Source organism: Thamnophis sirtalis, unplaced genomic scaffold, assembly GCF_051295495.1.
Source record: "Thamnophis sirtalis isolate CommonGarterSnake01/CBP01778 unplaced genomic scaffold, rThaSir2_p1.2 scaffold_4, whole genome shotgun sequence".
Lineage (NCBI taxonomy): Eukaryota > Metazoa > Chordata > Lepidosauria > Squamata > Natricidae > Thamnophis > Thamnophis sirtalis.
Genome location: NW_028261384.1, coordinates 20,145,441 through 20,164,748, shown reverse-complemented (window position 1 = coordinate 20,164,748; position 19,308 = coordinate 20,145,441). Strand labels below are relative to the sequence as shown.

At 39.8% G+C, this 19,308-nt stretch overlaps 1 protein-coding gene across 1 annotated transcript in view; it reads left to right on the top strand.

The window, feature by feature from the left end:
* The window catches only part of CCDC7 (coiled-coil domain containing 7), a 250,515-nt gene that overhangs the window by 161,675 nt on the left and 69,532 nt on the right, over positions 1-19,308 (top strand). The window contains exons 48-53 of the mRNA XM_087712546.1: positions 8,779-8,904; positions 11,279-11,386; positions 11,938-12,063; positions 13,377-13,496; positions 15,061-15,195; positions 16,993-17,112. Coding sequence (XP_087568672.1) covers positions 8,779-8,904; positions 11,279-11,386; positions 11,938-12,063; positions 13,377-13,496; positions 15,061-15,195; positions 16,993-17,112 — 735 coding nt within the window. The remainder of the gene's footprint in view (positions 1-8,778; positions 8,905-11,278; positions 11,387-11,937; positions 12,064-13,376; positions 13,497-15,060; positions 15,196-16,992; positions 17,113-19,308) is intronic.

Below are 19,308 nucleotides of genomic sequence, written 5' to 3'. Positions count from 1 at the left end.
GCTTCTCTCAGTGCAGATCACATCTCCGGCGTAAGCAACCGGGAGGCAAACTGGCTGAGTCCCCAACGCATCGACCACTCGGAGTGGCGCCTGCACCCGGACCTGTTCCAGCAGATCGTGAGGAGATTCGGCAAGCCACAGGTAGACCTGTTTGCCACACACAACAACACACAGCTCCCACGCTTCTTCAGTCGCTACCACTCGCCCCAGGCAGAGGGAACAAACGCACTGAGGTCAGTGTGGCCTCAGGGACTTCTGTATGCCTTCCCTCCACTTCCGCTCATTCCTCAAGTGGTGAACAAGCTCCTGGCCGAAAAGGCAGACCTCATTCTGGTGGCTCCCTTCTGGCCCAGAAGGCCCTGGTACACAGACCTGGTCAGTCTCTCAGTTCAGAGACCTTGGAGAGTTCCCCGGGACAAAATTGCCCTCAGCCAAGGGGCCATCACCCATCCGGAGCCCCAGTGGCTGCAGCTAGCCATTTGGCACTTGACGGGGAGCTCCTGAGAAAGCAAAAGTTCTCTGACCAGGTCATTCGAACAATCCAAGCATCCAGGAGGCCTTTTACTACTAGAATCTACGATGCCACCTGGGCCGTGTTCTCACAGTGGTGCAAGACTAGAGACATAGAGGCCTCTTCAGCCTCGATCCCTCAGACCCTAGACTTTTTGCAGGAGGGTCTGGATAAGGGCCTTGCGGTCAGCACCCTTAGACGCCAGGTTGCAGCGCTGTCTACCATCCTGGCAAAGGGCTCCTCTCGCTCACTGAGTCAACTCCCTCAGATCAAGAGCTTTCTCAAGGGAGCAGCGAACATCAGCCCTCCAGCTGTTCACCGGTATCCGTCATGGGACCTTCCATTTGTGCTTAAGGCCCTGACCAAAGCCCCATTTGAGCCTTTGAGAAAGACCAGTCTGCGCCACCTTACCATCAAAACTGCTTTCCTGGTGGCCATTACATCCGCTCGCAGGGTATCCGAGCTGGCTGCGCTCTCTGTCAGGGAGGATTTGTGCGTAGTTCACCCGGACAGAGTAATTTTGAGACTTGATCCGTCATTTGCTCCGAAAATTAACACTCTGTTTCACAGGTCTCAAGAGCTTATTTTGCCCAACTTCTTTCCCCATCCTTCTCACCCCAAGGAGCGTGAGTGGCACAAGCTGGACGTGAGACAGGCCATGCGCACATATGTAAAGAGAACAAAAGACTTCCGCCAGTCAGAGGCGTTCTTTGTCTCCTTCCTCCCTGCGTCCCTGGGCCACAAGGTCTCCTCTCACAATGTGGGACGTTGGCTACGTGCTTGCATCAAGCTGGCATATGAACACCAGGGCAAAACGGCTCCGAGACGGGTCACCGCACACTCCACCAGGAGCGCTGCAACGTCTGCAGCCTGGGCAACCCAGGCCTCTATTCTAGACATTTGTAGAGCGGCCACTTGGGCTTCCCCCATGGCTTTTATTAAAAATTATAAGATTGACACCTTTGCCTCAGCCGAAGCCTCTTTTGGCAGAAGAGTTTTACAAAGAGTGGCTGAAATGCCAGAGGCTGCGGCGCTTCCCCACCCTGGGACTCAATAGCTTGGGCATGTCCCAGCATTTGGACTCTCTGAGCAGTGCACTGGAGAAAGACCGTTGGCTTACCTGAACGGTCATTCTCGGGGCACTGCGAAGAGAGTCCAAACCCACCCGGGTGTTTATATATTGAACGATGTGACTGTATTGACTGTAACTGATTACAGGACGGTTTCCTTCGTTTTCGAACTGAGCATGCAGAGGCAAAGGGAGGCGTGGTCAACAAAAATATCACTCAGTCCAAGGGCAGATAGGCTGTGTTAACCCAGCATTTGTACTCTCTTCGCAGTGCCCCGAGAACGACCGTTCAGGTAAGCCAACGGTCTTTCCTCACTCACAGCTCCCAAATTTTTCAGGAAAGTAGTTAAGGTGGGAGTGGAGGAAATGCACTTTCAAACTCATCAGGCAACTTAAAGCTTGAAATGCTTTCAGCATTCTTCTGACGATTTTTTCGTAGTGAGGATCTGTGTTATTACCTAAAAATTTCTGTACGACTTCTTTAAATGCAATCCACCCTTCTTTTTGAGGATCCATCATGGTATTGACAAACTCTTGATCAACTATAAGCCTTCTAATGTCTGTTCTGATGAACACACCTTCCTTCAATTTTGCTTCCAACAGGCATGGAAACTTGGTGACCAAGTATTTGAAGCATTCTCCATCTCTTGGAAGTGATTTTATGAATTGCTTCATCAATCCCAATTTTATGTGGAGAGGTGGTAGAAGAACTTTATGGGAAGGTACCAAAGTTTCTCTGAAGACATTTTTTTCACCGACTGTTAGCACCCTCGGTTAACAACACTTCTTTGTCCAGTGATTTTGTCGGTCTCGACTGTTCCATAGACACAGAAAACAAGAGTATTTGGTATAACCAGCTTGTTGCCCGAGCAGCATGCACAAGACCTTCAAGTCCTCACACACTTGCCAACCATGGTCTTCATATTTAAGTTTACGATGAACCAATTCCCGTAGGTTTCCTTCAAGTGTATGGAATGACCTACAGGTATGGAAGCATAAAAAACGTTATGGAGTAAAATTGCTTTGAGACTGCTTTTTGAAGAATCTATAAAAAGATGCACACCATTTGCACACTTTATGAGGCACTCAAACTTTATCTTGATCTCCAATTTTTAGTCCAAAGTATGCAAAGTATACTTTTTTCACAAAGTCTGTAATATTCTGCTGTTGCTTCAACACTGTATATTCACCACAGATGAAACAGAAACTATCTGGCAAATTAATACACTTTCACGAAGCCATAACATAACAGTTGAAGAATGACGAGCTAACAAGAATTGTGATGAAAAAGTGTGAACAGCCTAGAACCAAGAACCTGATGATGATTCCTGCACAAGTGTGGCATGCAGGAGAGAGCAGCTCTGTGTCTGTACACGAGATGTCACAGTGCTGGCCACACACCCTGTACTGACTGGAGGTGCTGCCATCTGCTCTGTGTGTCCCTCCCACTGGATTCTTCAAGAAAAATTAACCTCATCTACCATTAGAAGCACAGACTTAAAACTTGCTTGGCTTATGTATATATTGCTGACCATCAGATTTACAGTGCTATTTTTTTTTTACATAACTCGGACAAACCCTTTAAGGTTTTGGGGGCATTTTATATCTTAAATGCACTTATGTGAATTAATTAATAGTAATTTGGATTTTGAATTTGGTTAAAAACCCATAATATAAAAAATACCAAAAATGATACATTTAAAGACAATTTTGCATGTTGTGGCAAATCATGACATCTAGGAGTTTTTTCAATATTTTATTTGTTTTCAGCACACCAAAATACATGGAAATTAGATGAAAATAATCAAACAGCTTTTAGTCGCAGACCTGTGTAATGTTTTATCATATATATGATAAGTGAAAGAAGCCACTGTTAATTCATATTTAATAAAGAAATAGAGTTTTATCAACTTTAGTTAAAATTAATGTTACATATTGAGACTAGAACAATAGGCTGCACCATGGTCCTCTATTCCAGTGGGAAAATACTCAAAGCGGATTGACTGAGCCATCTGACAGCTCCCTATAAAAGGACTAACTGTCAGATGGGCCTGTGCTGGATCTATACATAGTTATTTTATAAAGAGCTGTTGTTGTCACTGAAGCCTGAAGCCTGTCTCATCCGTTCAACTATCCAACACTGGTGATAAGGATGGGATTGGAAAACAACTAGGCAGAAAGAGCTGGCAACGTAATCCAGCATAAGCCCAGTCAGAGTGATTATTGTCAGGCACCACACAGCCATTCCGAGTGGCAAAATCAATGTTTCCTCAGCTTATCAAAATGACTACACATGTCCCACCTACTTCCTATGATCCAGCCATGGAACACTAGGATTCCTAAATGATGAGGTTCGAGTGGAAGCCAATGACATTCTTGGTCTATCGGATAACAGGAAGAGGGCTCTCCGCCTGAGCTACTGGGCCTGAAGTCTTCAACACTGCCAAAGCACTGTTCAAACCAACACCGGTCCAGACGTTCACCTGGTCTGCACTACAGAATACTTTAAAGGTGCGCCATACACCGAAACCTTCCAAGTTTGTGTGGTGGCATGAATTCAATTTGTGCAACCAGAAAGAAAGGGAAACTATAAACCAGTATGTTGCCACACTTCGCAAGGCCACAGTGTACTGCAAGTTCAGAGACCTGGACAAGTTGCTGCTTGATCGAATAATCTGCAGAGTATGAGACATGAATCTGCAGTGGAGGTTGCTGGCAAAAATAAATCTCACATTGCAAATTGCACTAGATGAGGTCAGAGCAACTGAATCATCAACAAAGTCAACAGAGACACTGCAGAAGCATGGCAGCAAAAAAGCACACACAGTGTTGTCACGGTTCATCGTGAGAACGCAGAGTGAGACCTCTCATCCAACAGCGAGGACAAAGTTTGCCACCTTCAGTTTGAAAAGAAAAAGACAGCACATGAGCCTGAAGAACATTTCCCACCTTATGCCAGCTGCGGGCCAACTACCAGAGAACAACCTGCCATTTTAGGGATCGGAGGAGACATCTGACCCGAGTCTGCCACTCAACAACTCAAACCAGTGCCAAGCCAGTTAGGACAACCGAGGCCACCCAGATGGAAGACCTGGAAGCCCCAGCAGAAGCAAGAAACAACGGAATTATTCCAGACTAAGATTTGGCATGCAGCACCCCAAGAAATAAAAAGCTGCAAGTAACCATCTGAATCGAGGGGTTAATGTGCAGCATGGAAATTGACACCGTGTCATCCCTGACAATAGTATCTTGGACTACCCTGAAGAAGGTTATCCCTAGCCTCCAGAGATGACAGCTGAAGTGCCAACAACTACGGCTCAGCGATTATCAGGGAAATTGCATTTCTGTCCTAGGCTGTGGCACATTCCATGTCCAATTTAAAAACTTTGATGGATTGCTTACACTGGTGGCGGTCAGCAGGTCTCGCCCAATTCTGCTCAGCTTGGATTGATTTGAATTCCTGGGCATGGAGGTAATTGTCATCAATGCCATCAATGATGACAGCGCTGAGAAATTGCTCTGCAAGTTTGAGGATGTCTTCAGTGGAGACCTGGGCAAGTATGTGGGGGTTCCTATATCATTTAGCCTAGACCCCAATATCGTGCCAATCAGATTGAAGCCCTGGAGGGTCCCTTTTGCCCTCCAACCCAAAACTGACCAAGAATTGGACAAATTAATTGGCCAGGGGATCCTAGAACCTGTTGACCATGTCCAGTGGGAGACCCCATTGGGCCCTCCATTAAGTCTTATGAGTCAATCCACATCCAAATGGATTATAAGTGAACAAGGCCCTTTAGCAAAGCATTACCCAGAGCTTATAGTCCAGCACTTACTGCACTTCCTTGGGCTAGGGAAAATAATTTGCCAAGTTAGAACTGCTATAAGCCTACTAGCAATTGTCAGTAGGTGGCATTACAGTAGAGGCCCAAACCATTGTGACAAATAAGGGTGCATGCAAATGCAGTAAGTTGCAATTCGGTGTCAGCGTAGCCCCCAAACTGTTCCAAAGTTTCATGGAATGACTTTTGCAGATAATACCAGGAGTAGTCCCTTTATTTCATGTCCCTTATTTGTTATCTGCTGCAAATAAAGAGCAACTTTTCCAAAGTCTGAGGATTGTTCTCTGAATCAGAGAAAAGGGCCTCCGTTTGAAAAAAGAGAAGTGTCAAATTGCAGTGCCAAGGGTTGAATTCCTAGGGTACCTGGTAGATGGCTCTGGGATTCACCCCACAAATTCCAAAATTAAGGCTATTCAGGATGCCCCCACACCTCTCAACGAGACCTAAATGCAGGCATTCCTCCGCCTTCTTAATTTTTACAGTGTTTTCCTGCAACAGAAGGTGACTGTAGCAGAACCTTTTCGCCAGCTTCTTGGAAAGAAAGCCAAGTTGACCTGGGGCAGATCTGAAACCGCAGTGTTTGCCGCCGTCAAACAGCTGCTGTCAGCAGACAGCCTACTGGTGTAATACAACCAGGCTCTCCCTTTCGTGTTGATCTGTGATGTGTGTCCTTTGGTGTAGGGGCTGTCCTCAGCTATTGCCTGCCCAATGGAAGCAAAGCCCTGATTGCCTACTATTCCAGAACCCTGTTCACCGCTGAACGGAACTACAGCCAGTTGGACAGGGAAGCACTGGCTGCAGTGACAGGAGTTAAGTGGCTTCATGAGTACATGTATGGCCGGGAAGTTGAACTAATCACTGACCACAAACTGCTTCTGGGGCTCTTGGCTGGGGACTGCCCTACTCCTGCATCCCTCTCGCCGCGAATGACTCGTTGGACTGTTTTTCTTGCAGGCTATAACTATAGACTCACTCACTGCTCTGGTAAGACCCTGGGTCATGCTGATGCCTTCAGCAGGTGCCTACTGCCAGAACTTTCAAATAATCCAACCCCCAACATGCTGGTTTTGCTTATTGACTGTCTGGAAGCAGGCCCAGTGACATCAAACAAACTCACTTGTCACTCAGCTAAAAACACAACCACTGCTCAAGTTCTGAACTGTGTTTGGAGGGGGTGGCCCAGGGGGCCAGTTTGGGGCTGAGTTTAAACCGTTTATTGGAAAGCAAAATGAACTATCTGCATTGCTGGGGTGTCTGCTGTGGGGAGACTGGGTGATTGTTCCACCCAAACTGTGAGTTGCAGTATTAGAGGCTTTGCATGTAGGGCATCTGGGTATTGCCTGGATGAAAGCATTAGCAGGGAATTATGTGTATGGCCTAACATGGATGGGGAGATTGCAGAGCAGGTAGCAACCTGCACACCATGCCAGGAATCCCGATCAGCTCCCCCAGAGGCACCTGCACATGAATGGGAAAGGGCCAAGGCACCCTGGTTCAGGTTGCACATTGATTTTGCAGGGCCTATGCACAGGCAAACTTTCCTCATAGTTGTGGATGCCTATTCAAAATAGTTAGAGATAGTCCTCATGACCACCACCATGGCAGAGGTGGTCATCAAGGTGCTAAAGAGACTTTCTCCATACATGGCCTGCCTGATGTCCTAGTTTCAGATGGGTCCCAATTTATAGCCATTCAATTTGAAACCTATTTAGCAGAGCAGGGAATCAGACATGCCCTGGTTGCTCCATTCCATCTGGCCAGCAATGGTCAAGTGGAGATTACAGTGCAATCTGCTAAAGAAGCCATATCTGGAATGGGGCCAGATAATTGGCAAACCCAAATTGATAAATTTCTCCTCATTCAGCACTTCATGCCAAATGCCACTATAGGAAGCCCCTCTGAACTGTTAATGGGTCACCAGCTAAGGTCTCCCTTAGACCAGCTGCACCCAAACTATTCTGCTGAGCCCTCAATTGATTCGACCAATCAACTCTGGTCATTTAGCATCGGGGATGAAGTATATGCCCACAAATATGCTGGGGGTGCTCTCTGGGTTCCTGCTACAATTGTTGAAAATACTGGCCCTCTTTCGTATTGCTTAGAGCTCGAGGATGGTAGAAGATGGAGAAGGCACATTGACCAACTCTGAGGCCAACTCAGCCACTCCACTCTTAGGCAACCAGAGAGGCCCTCATGATGGATTAATCTCTGGTTGCCCCAGGGAAGTTTCCAGGTGCTTCTATTGGTTGAGCCCGGAGAAGCAACAGTTCCGTCTGAACAGACTGCTGCCTCAGCTCCAACTGAGTTGCACAGGTCTGAAAGGGTTCCCAAATGCCCCTCTTATCTGTGTGATTACGCCACTAATTGGGTAAGTGCAACTAAGTGGAGAGGGGTGTTACATAGTGAGACTGGAGCAATAGGCTCCACCAAGGTCCTCCATTCCAGCGGGAAAATACTCAAAGCTGATTGGCTGAGCCATCTGCCAGCTCTCCATAAAAGGGCTACCTATCAGGCCAGCGCTGGATCTGTACATAGTTATTGAATAAAGAGTTGTTATTGTCACTGAAGTCTGAGTCCTGTCTCATCCGTTCACCCTATCCAATTAACAGGTTATGATTTATGACATGCTAAACAGCTTAATTTTAATTAGAGTATTACTGATATCCATCCCCTTAAAATTAAATGATTACTAAATACAGTTATTGGTTTGACTTTTTTTTTTACAAAATATTTCATTTATTTAATATTTATTTAATTAATTGATTTATATAACTCATCTCATAAGCAAGTGACTCGGAAATGGGAAACAAAACTAACATGATAAATATCTAAAACTACGTATTATTAACAAACATTAATTGAAGATAAATGTTCCCCTCCCACATATGTGCTAGTCGTTCCCAATTCTAGGGGGCAGTGCTCACCTCTGTTTCAAAGAGCCAGCGCTGTTCAAAGATGTCTCCATGGTGATGTGGCTGGCATGACTAAATGCCGAAGGCGCACAGAACAGTTACCTTCCCACCAAAAGTGGTTCCTATTTTTCTATTTACATTTTTAAGTGCTTTTGAACTGCTAGGTTGGCAAAAGCTGGGACAAAAAACAGGAGCTCACTTTGTTACGCAGTGCTAGGGATTTGAACTGCTGAACTGCTGACCTTCTGATTGACAAGCTCAGTGTCTTAGTCACTGAACCACTGCATCCTTAACAAATATTAAGAAGATTAAAAATTGTGCTCTCAGCTAAAAATTTGTGATACACTACATACCAATTATATGTATATATTGTTAATAGGACAAATAAATATAGGATAAATATATATCACCATTTTTTTAATGAACTGACCCAATTATTTTTTACAGAGTATAAAGTACAACTATTAACTGATGAAAGAAACAATGTGTATAAAGAGCTAAAGGAAGTTTTTCAGGACATATTAGCATTGCAGCAAGGTGTTTCGGAGAAATTTCCAGATAGACGTTATGGAGGTAAGTTAACGCGCACGCGCGCGCACACACACACACACACACAGACACACAGATACAGATACAGATATAGATATAGATATAGATAGATAAATATACACATACATATATACACACACATGCGCACACACATGGACACACTCAAAGTGCTTGAAAAAGTAGTTTCAATTTTTGTTATTAAAATAAATGATGTAATCAATAATTTATATGATAAAAATGTTATAAAGCTGTATCTTGGCAGATATTTCTCAAATATTTATTTTGAAATATGGTAATACATATTTAACAGTGACATGCGGTGAGGTTTATGACTGGTGAGGCACTGATGTCATCACAATCTTTTTATTAAAATGCCTTTGTAATACAGGGGGTTTTAATAAAAGGATCTGCGCCATTTTGTCCCATCATTTCATGTTTCAAAGGGGTGGCGGGCAAGAGCATATTGCTGAGGACCATATGCGGTGACCACCAGTGGCCAACAACAACAACAAAAGAGATTTTTTGGGGGGGAGCAAGGAGCCAAGGAGTTCCTGGTTGTGTTTTCCACAAGGGACAACAGTCCCTCTGAGGAGGAGAGGAGAGAGAGAAAAAGAGAGGGGGAGAGAGAGAGGGAGAGAGAGAGAGAGAGGGAGAGAGAGAGAGAGAGAGAGAGAGAGAGGATGATGATGATGACAATTAAGTATCAAAACCTTTTGAGTTTGACAATATAATACGTTATCCAAAATTATAAATAATCTTATTTTCAAATGCATTTTTGCCATCTCTCTATTTTTTTCTTTTAAAAAAATCAGACTTGCTTCCAATTTGTGCTTTCTAGCAAACTACAGTTTTCTTGGCAAGAGATCTAGCTTGCCATTGCTTTCGCCATACGTCTGAGAAAGTTTCTTTCTTTCTTTCTTTCTTTCTTTCTTTCTTTCTTTCTTTCTTTCTTTCTTTCTTTCTTTCTTTCTTTCTTTCTTTCTTTCTTTCTTTCTTTTCTCTTCCTTTCTTCCTCCCTGATTTGTTTCCCTCTCTTTTCTCTCTCATTCTCTCCCTTTCATTTCTCTCTCCCTCTCCCCCTTCTCTCTCTAATTTGTTTCCCTCTCTCCCATTCTCTCCTTCCAGCTCTCTTTCATTGCTCTCTCTCTCCCCCCTCTCTCTTTCTCCCCTATTATTTTCATCTCTTCCTTGCATGTGAAGCAAAATACTTTTCTGGGCTGGGATCACGGCAGCAGGGACAGCCACTCCTTCCGCTGCCACCACTGAGAAGTGAATACCTGGCTGTGCTTCGGAGAAGAGCCATGCTGTGCAGGAGACTCCTTAGTGCTAGACTCAGTTCAGCGCGAGCTGCGGTACCATTCCCTTCCTTCCTGAGCCAATATGAAGGGGACCGCGACTCACACTGACCTGAGTCTAGTGCTGAGGAGTCTCTTGCACAGCGTGGCTCTTCTCCACAGTGCAGCAGAAGAAGTTGCTGTTCTCGCCACCGTGATCCTGGGTATTTTGCTTAAACGCGCAAGAAAGAAATGAAAGAGAAAAGGGGAGAAAGAGAGAGAGATAGAGAGAAATGAAAGAGAGCTGGAAGGAGAGAATGGGAAAGAGGGAAAAGAGAGGGAAACAGATTAGAGAGAGAAGGGGGGAGAGAGAGCATATAAAAGAGAGGTGAAGGGAGAGAATGAGAGAGAGAGAAAAGAGAGGGAAACAAATCAGCACTAAAAGCCACCCCTGTCCTCCCTCCCTTCCTCTCCACCACCTTCCCCTGAAAGCTTTTCCCCAAATAATACCAGCAGCCATTTCATTTCCACCAAAGTAGATACATACACACATTCATGCTCGCCCTCCCCCCCACGCACTTACACCAAATAAAAAAATAAAATAAAATAAAAAATGGCAGAAATAGAGAAAGAAGTGAGACCACCAGAAAATAAAAGAAGCAGGAAGCTGGCTCATCCTGTAAAAAGGGAAATCAATGAAGAGATGAAGGTACATCTCTGCGCTCCCCCTTTATTGTCACTGTATTCCAAGCGAGAAGGGTAGAAAAAGGGAAGAGGGGCACATTGAATCACAAGAAGAATGAGCGCCCTCTACTATGAGGCAGAAGAACTGCGTGCCTCACCTACCTTGGGATTTTTTAGGCTTTTAACCCTCATTTAACTCTGCTCAAGCGATCATAAAACACCTTAAAAGTCAGACTAGACTAGATGAGGCACATAGTTCTCCTGCCTCATAGTAGAGGGCACTTTTTAGAGGCTTTTTTAAACAGTTAGGCATTAATAGATAAATTATTTATACATTATATAAACTTATCCATATTAATTCTTTTTAAAATTTCTGAGCAATAAGAGGCTTCTTAAATAAATTTGAAAAGATAATTCAAAACCTTTCTCTTTTTTTGCAGAAAAAGAATTATATACACTATCTGACAAGAAAGAACGGTTATTGGAAAATTTAAAAAGGCTACAAGAAGCTCAAGCTCTTGCAGCGACCCAACGTGGCAGTGTGGGTGGTATGTTTGTGGTGATTTAACATTCTTTCAGCTATAATGTTAATTGGGTGTACTTTGAATTAAGGTGCTTCATTTGTTAGGGAAATTGAGCAGAGCAGAACAGAACAGAACACTTTGTTGGCCAAGTGTGATTAGACATAGAAGAAATTTGTCTCCGGTGCAGGTGCACTCAGTGTACATACAAACAACCAAGTTATATAATCATAAGATACCAATAAAAGAAGGTAATAGAAAAAGTGAAAAAGATAACAGTAAAACAGCCATACCACATGGGTATTGCATAGCATATTAGTTTGTATTTGGTTATATAGACTTTTTGATAAATTTTCTTTGTTAAATTATTATTTCAAAATAATAATTTCCTGATTTCTAACCTTTAATTTGCTTAATAGTGTCATCTTAGATATTAAGACAAAGAACACTTAAATTATGCACTTTAACTCAGTTAATTTAAGAAGTTGTGTGAAATGCTCATTAAAATGTAAACAATTGAGAATATTGGTTGCAAAATTTAATAATTTGTTATGAATTGTTTTTAAATGTTTTTGTAGAAGCTAAACAAAAGGAGCTAACTGAGCAAAGGAAATATTTAACTGCAGAGTTAGACACAATAGTAAAGAATATTGAAAGAGTGGAACGTAGTACTTCAGGAATACTTCTAGATATAGGAGCAAGTGGTAAGCAAATAAAATGTTGTTTTTAAAGCTATCTCAATAGAAAAAATAGGAAGTTGGGGGAAGATAAAGGTTAATACTAATTCATGATCAGCCCCTTCCCTGGTATCAGCTTTGTTCATGGTTAATTCAGTGGCTTTTGGGGACTTGCTTGGGATGTATGTTACCTGTTTCCCACCATTGAACTAGAAATTCAGTAAAGCAGAATTCAACATCAGCTCTAGACAAATGAGACAATGCAATTGGAGAAATGTGAGATTTTATTTCTGCCAGTTTCTCCATATTTGAATCATGCTTGTTTTTCATTTTAGTTATGCTTAAAGCCCTTGGACAAAAATTGTAGTTGATCGTAGGTCAAATCTTTTCAAACATTATCATGATCCTCTGTGCCAGTAATTGAATTCAAACTTTATACTGCTGAGGGGAAAAACTTAATTATTTTACTGGCTCCTTTATGCTGTTGACTGGTATAGTGTTATCTTATTAGTTTGTAGGAAACCACATTTAGCAAAAGGCTTCATGTCCTTCCTAAAGGATTTTCAGTGCTTTTATAAATCATACTGAGCGGGAGCATGAGGGATTGATACTCTGCTATCCTAATCAAAACTTTACTGATTTGAAAGAATCTTTCTGCTGTGAATAGTGCTTCTTTGTGGGTCCCAGGGCAAAGTGGGTAACTAAAATTTGACTGAAGCCAGTAAAGCAATCATTATCATGTTTATGACTCAGAATGCCTCATATAGGCTGTGCAGTATTATCTATGGGAATTGAATAATATGCTGCACATTGACTAATACTCTAGACCCTGTGAAAACATCCAGAATATGATTACTCTAAGAGATCCTGATACTCCTTTACATACAATCTAAAAAAAGTACAGTGGCTATCAATTAGTTTCTTGTCATAATTTGAAACACCTAAATGATTGCTACTGCCTAGAATTTATTGTTCAGATTCTCTGTGTTCAGTAATGATAATTGTATGTCTGATTAGAATATTCTATGAATGAGTCATGAGCTCAAAAAACTACATTTCTATCTTTTATAGATTAGTCAGTATTTTTTAATTTAGCAAATTCCTGTTTATTTGATTTTTAAATCTGTTCTTCATATTTTCTGTTGCCATTTTTTTAATGATGCAAAATGTATTTGCATTAATGTAAGAGAGTCTTACTTTATTATATATTCACTTGTCTCTTAATTATTTTTCATTGTAATGATAAATGTAGTATTTGAAATTTCCATTAAATAATTTATTTTTAATAAGCTTTTTTTTGTGAACAGTGATTTCTTATTTAAAATCTCTTAATTTTGCAGAGAAAGATCTACATGAATTGTTAGAAAAGAAGTTTGAAATACTGGAGGATTTGGCATTCAATCAAAAAGAGCTGCTGGAAGTTCAAGTTCTTGCAGCTGTCCACCCAGATAGTACCTGTGGTATATTTTGGTTTTTTTTTTCTATCTCTGATAACTGTAATCTGAAATTTATAGATGGTTCACAGCCTCTAACCCTCAAAGCTTCAACCTTAAACTGTCTACTGTGGACCTAACCCCATTCCTAAGAAGTCCATAAAGGGGATGTGAATAAGTGTATAACCCTAACCCTGTTCTGCTATCCCCATCTATTTATCATTTCTTTTGTTTATATTTATATTTATATTTATACTTGCTATCTTGTACATGTTTGACAAACTAATAAATATGAAAACAAACACAAATAATGCTGATTTTAAATTGTTCACTTGTTCAAAATAGAAACAATAATTATGAATAAATAATTGTAAGTAAAATCAACAGTTAATGAAAAATAAACAGAAAATTGGACATATTAAAAAATAATTACAACAAAAAACTATTAGTAAAAAAAATTAAAATTAGCAAACTGATCAGTGAAAGTGGTACATTGAAATTACAGCTTCAGAGTGACAAGGAGAATTAATAGGTGAGCCAATATCAATGCAAAAAGTTATTTCTTTAATAATACAAGGAAATACCCCCTGAACAGAGATAAAAAATGAAAATTAGGAGCAATAGGAAAGCCTCCAGAGCCTGGGGAGGGTGAAAATTCCACCACCACCCCGCATGGAGTGTCACTCATGCATGCATGGTGGAGTGTTGCTCGCGCATGCACATGGGAGTGTCGCTCATGCATGCGCAGGGAATCAGTCAGGCATGCATGTGGGTGGGTATGCATGCACACACGATAATGTGCTATATATTCTCTCTCTCCCTCACTCCCCCCACTCTCTCTCCTAGACTATATACCATATTTTTCGGAGTATAGGACACACCTTTTTCTCTTAAAAAAGAGACTGAAAATCTGGGTGCATCTTATACCCTGAATACAGCATTTTTTTGCCTCCTGAAACCCCGCTCACTTCACCAAAGTGGCCATGTATAGTCTTTAGGAGGCTTCTAGAGTGCTCCTGGGGGCTGGGAAGGGCAGAAATGAGTGAAAAATGGGCCATTTTTTTGCTCAATTTTGCCTCCCTCCCAGCATTCAGGAGCACTCTTTAAGCCTCCTAAAGGCTATGCATGCCCCACCCTTTTTTTGAGAAAAATGGGCATGTTTTAGCAAAAATGCGCCACTTTTTGCTCGTTTTTTTGGGGGGGCACTCTCCAGGAGCACTCTACAAGCCTCCTAAAGGCTATTCATGCCCTTTTTTTGGGGGGGGGGGAAGGCCTGTTTTCACAAAAAAACGAGCCATTTTTGGGAGCTAAAGGCTAGAGTCAAATAGTACAATATGAACTTAAAAATAAATAATTGTTGTATGAATTACTGCTTTATTGTATAAAACAATATAAATGAAATTCAATTCTATAATTCAATCATATGCACATTCAATCCATACATATAATCTATATGTATAAAATAGGTTATGCACAATAGAAATGAACTCAGCATTTAATTTAGTATAATAGTTAAACATAGCTATTTTAGTAATATTAAGAATTTTAGTATTACATTTTAGTAATTAATTGTCCTGTATTTATTTTGTAGATTTTAAATTACAAGACCTTACTACAAAAAATAGGCATTTGACTGAATATCTAGAAGCAACTGTACAAGATATACAAGAAATACACGAAATACCAAAAGGCTTTTCAGAAACAATTATTATAACAAGACCCAGTGGCAAGTAGAGAACAGATTATTTAGATTTTATAAAAAATATGTTCAGTTTAATAAGTAAAATATTTGCTAAAGGTAATGTAAATGACTGGAGAAATTTAAGATGTACAAATGCTAGTTGAAAGATAGTGAATAATATACTTTGCTAGTTTTAATTATTTAGTTGTGTCCAACTCTTGAAGATTTTATAGGCAAGTGCTCCCCATGCTACCCTGTCAAACACAGCTTCTTTCAACTGTTGTATATTCAACTTTGTATCAGGTTTGATGTTATCAATTCAGAGTGTTCTTTGTTTGCCACTTCTCATATTGTATTCAAATTTTGAACACTATTACCTCTCATATTCCTTCAATTAGATTTCTATTAAACATCTTTCCAAACACACTTAACATTTTTTGTTACTCTTTTGCAAACTGCATACATAATCAAATGAAATGATATTGATGATGTGCTATTGTTATTGTCTCACTGTTTCTTCCTATTGGAAAGAGACATCCTTTGTATTAGATTTGTATTTACTACATCCAAATATACCTTCAAATCGATATTAATTTCAGAAGTTATTATCTGTTAAAGACTGACCTTGAAATCTAATCATCTCATTATTTAGTCATCTTCTGAAAAGGATGACTTTCACATTTTGGGGTGTGAAATTCTGTATTAAGAATTATCTTCTAATAGTTTCTCCCAAAGACAAGTTACTCTACTTATGACTGCCCATTGAGAATATATTTATCATATGTTCTTCTTTGCTTTTCTTTAACCCATCAGTGCTGCTTTAACACATGCCAGTAAGTATCGGTTTATAGTAGCAAGAGCAAGAGCACTTAGATGCATATATCACTTCATTGTGCTTTACAGCCCTCTATAATCAGCGGTATGATGACCAATGGTAGAACATCATGATTCACTATGATTATCAGTGGTAGAACACTGAAAAATAAAGCCTATGAGGTGAAAAAAGATAAGAGCAATCTTACAGAGGCTACTCTAGGAAAACTTCATTAATTTGTCTTCAAAAGTAAACATGTTTAAATTAAATGTGCATTAAACTAGAAAAATGCTTTATGAAAGCTCCGCTCCATTTGAAACACCATCTACATTTATTGCAAAAGTGTAACTATAGATCAGAACTGAAAAAAGGAGAATTTGGAAAAAACTGCAGCGTTTTAAATCTGGCCAATTGGATGTTCCATAAAAATTGAATAAACAAGGTATGGCGAGTCTAAAAGTGCAGTGACGGTACTGATTGGCGGATTCTTTGTTACATGCTGTGACTCCACCTGAGAGGAAATTCTCTCTGTTCTATTTTTTTTCATGCTGCATACACTCTGCTGCCAAATCAGTTTTATTTGATGTATGTGATATTAGAACATTGATGGCCATAACAACGGTATGATGCTAAATAAAATAATTTCAAAACTGTGAGCAGGTATAATTTTAATAAATCAGGCTCCATCTTTAAGAACCGTAGCTCATTTGGTAACCATTTGCTAATTCTGGTAATATGTAGTTATAAAGATATACAAATTATGTTTTTTCTATTCTCTCTTTTTGAATAGTTATATTATTACTTGCTTTCTATGGGACATACATTGATAAAGTAATATGTAATCTCTTATTGACAGGTAATAATACATTTCACATTTTATGGTTTGCTTTTATTTTTTAAAAAATTATTATTTCCTTAAGTAGAACAATCAAACTTGTTTCTTTTATTGTGATACAATACCATGAACAGTGAGGACATTTTAAACTATTTTTTCAGTTGCTCATTATAAAAATGTTCTTTTTTTCCAGAAGAAGAATTACATGTACTATCTAAGAAGAAAGAATGCTTACTAGAAAATCTGGAATCTAAGAAGAAAGAATTAAAAGAAGCAGAAACTCTTGAAATTAGTCAACCAGGCACGGTCAGTGGTATGTATGTAGTGTTTTTCATACTTTCATTGTTTGTAAATAAAAATTGTCAGATGTATTGCATTTTGTCTTTTTGCTGTAAACTGCTTAGAGTCAAGAGGATTAAAGCAGTATTAATAATTATATCTTTATATATATACATATATATAAATTTATTTATGTATATATATATACTTAAAGTCACAACCCCTGGTATGCCCAAGTATGGGAGGAAGGTCACACTTCCACTCTCTGTCATTAGGCTCGTCACAAGAGACCATCCAGACAGAAACCCAATATTTTTTACTGTTGCCTTTTTTGTTACATTTGTTATATTTATGCTGATAAATAAATAAAGGGAGACTAGTATAGATCTATTTCAAGCTATTTAGCTCTCATCAGCTAGCCATACCCAAGTTTGGGAATCGAACCTGTGCTCCATTGCCTCCCAGGCAGGGAGTTAACCATTTGAGCTACAGAGCTACAGCAATTGCTACAGCAATTGAGCTACAGCAATGGAGCACAGGTTCGATTCCCATACTTGGGTATGGCTAGCTGATGAGAGCTAAATAGCTTGAAATAGATCTATACTAGTCTCCCTTTATTTATTTATCAGCATAAATATAATATAATATAAATATATATTTAAAGTCACAACCCCTGGTATGCCCAAATATGAGAGGAAGGTCACACTTCCATTCAGGGTATGGCTATCTGATGAGAGCTAAATAGCTTGAAATAGATCTATACTAGTCTCCCTTTATTTATTTATCAGCACAAATATAACATATATATATATATATATATATATATATATATATATATATATATATATATATATATATATATATATATATATATATATATATGTATGTTATTTATATTTATATAATTATATTAATAATTATATCCTCCGACGTTACTTAGCAGTTCCTAGGTCCTTGGTTAGGACTTGAGCTGTTGAGCTACCAACCAGCCCCAAAGGCTATGAATCTCACCAAAGATTAACCACATAATAATAAAGGCTACAAATACTTGGGGATGTTAGAGGCCTCTAATTTAATGCATAATAAAGTCAAGGAATTAACTTCAGCCAAATACTTTGACGAATTCGCAAGATATTAAAGTCCAAATTGAGTGGAGGAAACATCATAAAAGCCATAAATACCTGGCCTATACCTGTGATTCGATACTCTGCAGAAATAATTGACTGGACCCAGATGGAGTTGGACAATTTGGACAGAAAAACAAGGACGCTTATGACAGTGAATCATGCTTTGCACCCTAAAAGTGATATTGACCGATTATATCTACCAAGAGCAGAGGGTGGTCGAGGACTCCTACAAGTAAAACAGACTGTGGAAGAAGAAAAACACAGCTTGAATGATTACATCCAGAAAAGTGAAGAACCAATGATTAAGGAAGTAAATAAAGGAGGCCTTTTAAAGACAACTAAGTCAAAAGTTGAATATAAGAAAGAAATAATTAAGAAGCGAGCTGAAAATTGAAAAAATAAAGCTATGCACAGCCAATACTTGAAAAGTATTGAAGGCAAAGCTGACCAAAAGCTAACTTGGAACTGATTAAGATCAGGAGCACTGAAAAAAGAAACAGAAGGCTTTATTTTGGCAGCTCAAGAATAAGCCTTAGCCACAAACTGATGAAGGTAAAAAATCAACATGTTACCACCAACAGAAAATGTCACCTCTGTAATGAGAAAGACGAGACAGTCGACTGCTTGATCAGTGGGTGCAGCAAAATTTCACCAACTGACTACCTACAACGTCATGACTGCATTGCTAAGATTATTCACTGGAAATTGTGCCAGAAGTTTGGATTTGAGTACAGCAAAAACCACTGGGAACATCAGGTTGAGAAGGTTCTAGAGAATGAAAAAGTCAAGATCTTGTGGGATTTCAGAATTCAGACTGACAGGCACTTGGCCTGCAACACACCTGATATAACAATAGTTGAAAAGAAAAAAAGTTTGGTTCATTGACGTTGCAATACCTGGTGATGCATAGATTGAAGATAAACAGCAAGAAAAAAATCACAAAGTACCAGGACTTCCAAATTGAAGTTGAACGACTGTGGGAAAAAAATTGTTTGTTGTCCCAATTGTAATTGGAGCCCTTGGAGCAATATCTAAAGGGCTACCTTGCTATTTGGAAATTTTAAATTTATCAGACTTGAACAGCTTATATCCTCTGACATTAC